An 8,291-nucleotide genomic window follows, 5' to 3' on the forward strand; every position below is an offset into this window, starting at 1 on the left:
GTGTGTGGGCCAGGATCTTCTGTGCACGGTGCTGACACAAGCCGGCAAATTCCACGCGGAGGGAGGGAACTAGGGCAGCAAGGCAGCGCTGCCAATGTTGCGCCACTTGCCAGGTGGGAAAAGCATAAAGAGGATCCTTCTGGGATGGATCCGCCCTGAATAAGATGTAGATGATCTCTAAGACAAGTGTGCCAGAGGGGCAAAAACAAGATCAGAGCAGAAGTGCTGTTTTGACCCTAGTGGGAGAAGTGCGGTTGCTCGTGTGTGCAAAGAGGCTCTTAAGAGTAACCCGAATGATCTTCCGGAAAGTATGTCTCCTACAGATGCCTTAGCAGAACTGGCTAGGTGAGGGGCAGCAAGGCTGCAGCCCAGTGAACTGTAGACAGTGGTCGTGTTCTCCGTGCCGGCCCCCTTCTCCTTCCCTGGACGGGGGGAGAGGGAGGGAGAGAGGTAGGCTGACCGGCCAGGTGGATAAAGAAGGTAGAAGGGTTTTAATTACGTCTTGCATGAATTTGCGGCACACGGGGCGGATTTCCTTGCCGAGAGTAGCACTGAACATCATGACCTGCTTTTCATGCAGGGTCATGCGGAAGATCTCCTGGACATCTCGACGCATATCTGGGGGGGGATGGGGGGGAGAGAGAAAGAAGGATGACCAACAGGTTAACAATAGTTGTCTTGGGTTAAACATACCACACATCTCAAAGCCTTGGAAAAAATAGGAACTGTGGTGGCGCAACGGGTAGAATGCAGTGTTGCAGGCTAACTCTGCCCCACTGCCAGGAGTTCGATCCTGAACGGCTCAAGGTTGACTCAGACTTCCGTCCTTTAGAGGTCGGTAAAATGAGGACCCAGATTGTTTGGGGGGGGAAGGGGGCGATATGCTGACTCTTGTAAACCGCTCAGAGATTGTTGTAAAGCATTACGAAACCGTATATGTCTAAGTGCGCCTGCTATTAAGAATGTATGTTTTAGTTCCTCTACAGATCATATTGAAAGTTACAGATATACCTCAATTTTAACAGAGAAGCAGCCAAAGTCAGAAAGTATCCCCATTAACGGCTAGTGGCCTGACAACAAGAGAGAATCTTCCGATTCGTCCTTGCCTTCATACAAACTCGGTCTACAAAGGGCACAATGTAGATTTCTGGCTCCTATAAAGCTCTTTTTCTTTCTATTCCAGAATACCCTCTACACCAGACATGTCAAACACAAGGCCCGGGGCCGGATGTGGCCCGCAAAGCCATCCTGGAAACAGTGAGGGAACGGCCCCCGCTGCCTTGGCCCTGGCCGGCCGGGAGCCAATGTACAATTTTGTGTTGGCCCTCTATGCTGAAACGCATTCAGTCTCCCTCTGACTTTGCCCTGGTACCCATCATGAACAACCTTGCTAAGGAGAGCAAGCACAGCAGCCTTGAGGAGGAGGTAAGTGCAGCTGGGCGCCCCCTTGGGGAAGTGGGGCTGGGCTTGGTGCCGCGGGTGCTTGAGGGCCAGGCTGGACGTTTGACCTCTGCTGCCCAGGGCTCCGGGCAGCCCGCATCACCATCCAGCCCGCCCCCACATGGCCTGAGAGGAACAGTGAGGCTCCTCCAGTGCACCATGCCTTGGGCCTTGCCCCGGTCCCACCCCCTTCTGCCAGAGACCCTCAGATCTGTCCCACTCCTGCCCAGGCCCCCACAGGCACCCTTGACGCGAACGATGTAGAGCTGACCATGCCCACCCAGCAGACCACACCCACTCCCTCCACGCCCACCCAGTAGGCCGCACCCACCCTGGCCACACACACACGCCCCGAGGGCAACTGCAATGCTGATGCAGCCCTCAATGAAATTGAATTTGACACCCCTGCTCTACACTCACCAAGCTGCTCAAGCATTTTGTCACATTCGTCCAGGATGAAATGCTTGATATGTTTGAGGTTAAGGCTCTTGTTGCGGGCCAAAGCCAGGATGCGGCCCGGGGTCCCCACCACAATATGGGGGCAGTTCTTCTTCAGAACCTCTTCATCCTTCTTGATGGACAGGCCCCCAAAGAACACTGCCACCTATGGGAGGGAAGAATGAAGGAATATTGTCTGGCATGGTTGCTAGATTTTGCTTATCAACCACCTGAGTTTTCAGGGGTGGTAATAAGCAGAATATTATGCTACATCTGACACAGCAGCCCAAGGAAACTTTTCAATCCTTTCCTATTTGTATATTATCTGCTCCAGGCCAAGAAAGAGATGTTTGGTCTTGCCCCAGTGCTTAAAGCAGTGGTTCTCAAACTTTTCTTTACCACAGACCTCTTTTAAATACATTTTTAAAAAATATTTTATTAGATTTTATACATGTAAGGGAAGGATAGGGTCGGAATGAGTGTGGAAAGGGGTAAAGGTAAGGGATTAGGAATGGGGTACGGGTAAGTACGATGATGGGTTTACCCCCAACAATCCCATGTTTTTGCAAGCAAACTACCGTCTGGGTATACATATTGAATAAACATAGTGTATATCAGGGGTAGTCAACCTTGGCTCTTTTATGACTCGTGGACTTCAATTCCCAGAATTCCTGAGCCCTTTCCCCTCAGCATAGCTGGCTCAGGAATTCTGGGAGTTGAAGTCCATGAGTCATAAAAGAGCCAAGGTTGCCTACCCCTGCCCTAGACTATGAGAAATTAAAAAGGAAGACGCTTCAAAATAAGCCTTTTTAAGAGCAGCCCGAAGTTAACCCTCCCTCCTGAGGTTAGAATGGCTCTTTCCCCGTTATATTTTTGGAAAGCAGTTAAGGTCACATCACTGTATGTGTTTTTTATTTATTTTCTGAGCATATATTAAAATCATGCCGCGTGGCTTTTGTGAGCTGCCTAGGATCACCTGAGTTGGCATATAAATATATACAAAGAAATAATCCTCTAGGCCAGTGGTGGCGAACCTATGGTGTGCCAGAGGCGGCACTGAGCCCTCTCTGTGGGCACTCGTGCCATGCCCCGGAGATGGCAAGGGACTAGCCCCCGCCGCCCTGGCCCCGCACACCGAGTCTACCATGACCACCGTGGCCATGCCCACCCAGCACCCGGTGATAAATAAGTGGGTTTGGGGTTGCAGTTTGGGCACTGGGTCTCTAAAAGGTTCGCCATCCCTGATCTAGACTTTGGTTCACTTCCATGATGGTAAACAAGAGCATTCTTGTTGATTCAGAACAGAAGCAACTTCCTGACTCTCACCTTGACACTGGGCATGTACTTGGAGAACCGTTCGTATTCCTTACTAATCTGGAAGGCCAGCTCACGCGTGTGACACATCACCAGCACAGAAACCTGTCAAAGAGGGCAAAAATAATTTTGTAATTTCTCCCAATCACCCCTGCTTATCCTTAGCTCACCTGTGTGATCAGGTTTCAAGCACCTGTGCCCATCTATCATCTAGGGCAGGGCTTTTCAACCAGTGGTACGGGTACCACCTGTGGTACATTGGCACCTGGCAGGTGGTATGCGACCATCCTAGAAAAGTGGTAGCGGGGGAGGGGAATGAGCTGAACCGGTGGCAGCACCGCACAAGCCTGAGCGAGAGATGGCTGGAGCTGCAGGGCTGTCAGGGCTCAGCGGAAGAGCCAGGATCAGTGCCGCTTTCCAGCTGATCGGCACTTCTTTGGGACTGTCAGGGCTCAGTGGAAGCACCAGAATAAGCGCCAGGCTCCAGCTGGAGCTCGGTGCTGATCCTGGCACTTCTGCTGAGCCCTGAAGAAGCACCAATCAGCTGGAATGTTGCAGCATCTCCAGGGTCTTGTGATTTACATTCAGATGCTTGGCAACTGATTCATATTTATGACGGTCAGTGTCCCAGGGTCATGTGAAGTGACCAAAACCTGCTGCCACCACCCAGCAGATGGGGGGAATAAAAACCAAACACCCCCCCACCCCACCCCTGCTGCCAATCCTCAACAGAAATGCTCACAACAATGAAAACCTTGGACAGGAGGAAGAGGACGGCCGGGTGGGCAGGCAGGTGTCTTGCTCGGCTGTGGCTTGGGGGGCACTTTTTTCAGTGCCATTGTAACTTCGAACAGTCACTAAGCGAACTGTTTTAAGTCGAGGACTACCTGTACTTCATCACTTTTTTCCTTTTTTTTTCCTTTGGTCATCAAGTTTTTGACACCTTGCTAGGCGACTGGTGGTACTCGGATATTGCCATATCCAAAAAGTGGTACAATGGGTGAAAAGGTTGAAAAGCCCTGATCTAAGGGGAGGGGGGGGGGAAGTCTGGATTTCAGTCACATACCTGTCCTGTTATTGGTTCCAACTGCTGAAGCGTAGCAAGAACGAAGACGGCAGTCTTGCCCATGCCAGATTTGGCCTGGCACAGGACATCCATGCCCAAGATTGCTTGTGGAATACACTCGTGTTGTACTGCATTGAGAATAAGGAAAAGGATTAACACCGGGTGCCACGGAGGCCGGATGAGCCCACGTTCCCCACGGGACCAGCCACCTCGACTCACCTTCTGAAGGGTGCTCAAAGCCGCAATCAACAATGGCACGCAAGAGTTCTGGTTTCAATAGGAAATCACGGAAGCCAGAACTGTGGATGGAGACATAGGATCCCTTGACGTCTTTTTTAGATGGGACGTCCACCCCTTCTCCAGCAGTTTGGTTTTCCACCTCATCATCTTCATAATCCAGCAGCTCATTGTCAACGTCGTTCTCGGTCATGGTGAGGTCTCTCTCTCTAAAAACTGAGATCAAGGCTTTAAGTGAGCCAAAGCATTTTAGAAAGGAAACCCCCAACATTTAGCAGTATCCTGCAGAGCACAAACAAACAAAACATTACAAGCCACGGCGACCTCTAACCCTTCAAAGAGAGCAGTCGAGTGTTATATGACCACACCACGAGGCACCTGCAAAACTTAAGACATCTACATTCATAACTTAGTCCAAAAGTCCCTTTCTACTGCATGGTATTATAACTCTTACTCCAAGTTATTAGGCCACAAGATTTAAGTCCATTTCACAAGGATCAGGAGCACATTTGGGGCTTCGAGAGCATGTGATAAGCATACTCACAACAATGGCTGTCGCAAGAGACTTGCCTATTCACAAAATGGCTACCACAGTAAGCCATTCTACCACAAAAGTAAATTTAACCCAAGATATACCATGGCATAGAGCAGGGCTTTTCAACCAGTGGTACGGGTACCACCTGTGGTACATTGGCACCTGGCAGGTGGTAAGCGACCATAAGTGGTAGCAGGGGAGGGGAATGAGCTGAACTGGTGGCAGCACTGCACAAGCCTGAGTGAGAGATGGCTGGAGCTGCAGGGCTGTCAGGGCTCAGCGGAAGCGCCAGGATCAGTGCCAGGATCCAGCTGGAGCTCGGCGCTGATCCTGGTGCTTCTGCTGAGCCCAGAAGAAGCACCGATCAGCTGGAATGTTGCAGCATCTCCAGGGTCTTGTGATTTACATTCAGATGCTTGGCAACTGATTCATATTTCTGACGGTCACAGTGTCCCAGGGTCATGTGAAGTGACCCAAACCTGCTGCAACCACCCAGCAGACGGGGGGAATAAAAACCAAACACCCCCCCACCCCACCCCCGCTGCCAATCCTCAACAGAAATGCTCACAACAATGAAAACCTCAGACAGGAGGAAGAACGACGCCGGGCGGGCAGGCAGGTGTCTTGCTCGGTTGTGCCTTGGGGGGGGGCACTTTTTTCAGTGCCATTGTAACTTCGAACAGTTATTAAGCGAACTGTTGTAAGTCGAGGACTACCTGTACTTTATCACTTTTTTCTTTTTTCTTTTTTTTGGTCATCAAGTTTTTGACACCTTGCTAGGCGACTGGTGGTCCTCGGATGTTGCCATATCCTAAAAGTGGTACAATGGGTGAAAAGGTTGAAAAGCCCTGGACTAGAGCTTTGTAACTCATTTCTGCAAATAAATAATTTTGGGGATTTCAACCAATGCTGCCATCTTTGTATTGCTAGAATCTCTTAAAAAGCCAGGTGAGATACAGAACAAAATATCTGAGGGCATAGTAGTCCACCTCAGGAATCCGCCCAATATCCTTGATTGCAAGGAAGTTATATAGTGGCTTACCATGATGTGCAAACATGATATGCCCCATCATCAAACTAAGTGGGAAAAAAAAGTCTAGTAGAATTTAATTCATTCTTTAAAAATTCTCTTGAAAATTCTTCTGGTAAATAATGGTTTATTTTATGTTAAAGTGTCCTGGAGACACTTGATCAGAATATATATTCTAGCTAATTAAGTAGGACAAATACAACTCTTACCTTTAATTGAATTTATGCAAACAAGGATTCGATTATGTTCTTGCTATTTTGATTTTAATCATTTTCAATAATTTTGAAGAATCCTGATTTAAGTGTAAAGAGTACCTGTAAGTTGGAAACCTAGATCTTGGCTGCAAAAACCCAGACAGCCACCACAGGGAAGTGAAATCCAGTTTAATTTTACTGCCGTCCAGTGACTACCTGACAGTCACAATGAAATCAATATAAAATGCTACAGGTTATCAGCCATCCATTTTTATTATGCCAAATGATTGTGTTAGCATAAATACTACTGCTGTACACAGACTTACAGCTATTCATTTAGCTGTTGTCCAAAGTTACAATGGCACTGAAAAAAAAGAGTACAGAGAAAAGCAACAAAGATGATCAGGGGACTGGAGGCTAAAACACATAAGGAACGGCTGCTGGAATTGGGTATGTCTAGTTTAACGAAGAGAAGGACGAGGGGGGACAGGAATTATATCTCAGGGGCGGCCACAAAGAAGAGGGAGTCAAGCTATTCTGCAAAGCACCTGAAGGCAGGACAAGAAACAACGGATGGAAACTAACCAAGGAGAGAAGCAGCCTAGAACTAAAGAGAAACTTCCTGACAGTGAGAACAATTAACCAGTGGAACAACCTGCCTCCAGAAGCGGTGAATGCTCCAACACTGGAAGTTTTGTTTTTTATTTTAATTTATTTTTTATTTTTCCAAACTCTCCCCCATACATATACTGTGATATTTATCAGATATTAACATACATTCTTTTTACATTCTTATATATAAGATACTTTTAATGAAATAAATACGTGCACATGACTTTTGGTGTTGCTCGCCTATTTCCCCTTTTACTGCATCCCTACTCCTTCTTCTCTACCTTCTTTCTCCCTTCTCTTTCTTCCCTACTTCCCTCTTCTTCCTCTCCTCTCCTCTTCTCTTTCACCACTCTCTCCTCCAGTCTTCCTACTTCCTTCTCCCCTCCTTTATTCTTTTCTCTCTCCTCTCCTTTCTCCCTTCCTTCTCTTTCTTCCCTACTTCCCTCTTCTTCCTCTCCTCTCCTCTTCTCTTTCACCACTCTCTCCTCCAGTCTTCCTACTTCCTTCTCCCCTCCTTTACTCTTTTCTCTCTCCTCTCCTTTCTTCCCTCTCATCCCTCTTCAGGGGTAATGTCCGAGCAACTCCTCTCTCCAAATTTCCCTATCTGTATTATATACAATAAGATTAATTTTCTCTTACATTAATACTTCTATTTATCTAACCTTCTCAGTATATACGTCTGTAAATATGTATACAACCTCCAGTTATTCAATACTATGTCGCCTGGGTCTCCCTCCTTATCTGCTCTCACTGGAAGTTTTTAAGAGAGTGGACAGCCATTTGTCTGAAATGGTATAGCGTTTCCTGCCTGAGCAGGGGGTTGGACTAGATGATCTCTTCCAACTTTATTATTATTATAATTATAATATTATTATTATTATTATAATAAAATGACTTATGATCTGTCCTCACACTTATGACTGTCACAGTATCCCCACGGTCACATGATCAAAATCTGGGCATTTGGCAAATAGCATATATTTACGATGGTTGCAGCTTCCTAGAGCAGTGGTTCTCAACCTGTGGGTCGGGACCCCATTTGGGGTCGATCGACCATTTCATGGGGGTCGCCAAGCAAGGCTGTCCGCCATTTTTTTCCCCTTTTCCGGTGGGTGCCTTACCTCCCTTGGGCTGGGCCAGCTGGTGGTCGGCCTGTTCCATCTCTGCCGCTTGCCAGCTACGCCTCGGCCGGCGCAGGGGGCGGAACCACGCATGCGCGGCGCTCCCGGGCAGGGAAAGTCCTCGACTTATGACCGGTTGGGTAGTCCTCGACTTATGACCGGTTGGGTAGTCCTCGACTTATGACCGGTTTAGTCCTCAACTTACGACCGGTTTAGACCTCGACTTACGACCGGTTGGGGTCGCGGCATTAAAAAGGTTGAGAACCACTGTCCTAGAGTCATGTGATTGCTAAATCACAGGGGG

The 8,291-nt window shown here is 48.1% G+C and overlaps 1 protein-coding gene across 3 annotated transcripts in view; it reads right to left on the minus strand.

Moving 5' to 3' along the window:
• Positions 1 to 8,291, minus strand: part of DDX39B (DExD-box helicase 39B) — a 24,454-nt gene that overhangs the window by 13,514 nt on the left and 2,649 nt on the right. For all 3 annotated transcript variants that reach the window (XM_029286478.1, XM_015827627.1, XM_015827625.1), the window contains exons 2-6: positions 4,478 to 4,711; positions 4,259 to 4,386; positions 3,205 to 3,297; positions 1,861 to 2,044; positions 500 to 618 (exon numbers count right to left, since the gene is read on the minus strand). In XM_029286478.1, coding sequence (XP_029142311.1) covers positions 500 to 618; positions 1,861 to 2,044; positions 3,205 to 3,297; positions 4,259 to 4,386; positions 4,478 to 4,688 — 735 coding nt within the window. In that variant the 5' untranslated portion in view covers positions 4,689 to 4,711. The remainder of the gene's footprint in view (positions 1 to 499; positions 619 to 1,860; positions 2,045 to 3,204; positions 3,298 to 4,258; positions 4,387 to 4,477; positions 4,712 to 8,291) is intronic.

Source organism: Protobothrops mucrosquamatus, unplaced genomic scaffold (genome assembly GCF_001527695.2).
Source record: "Protobothrops mucrosquamatus isolate PMUCROS unplaced genomic scaffold, P.Mucros_1.0 scaffold3820, whole genome shotgun sequence".
NCBI lineage: Eukaryota > Metazoa > Chordata > Lepidosauria > Squamata > Viperidae > Protobothrops > Protobothrops mucrosquamatus.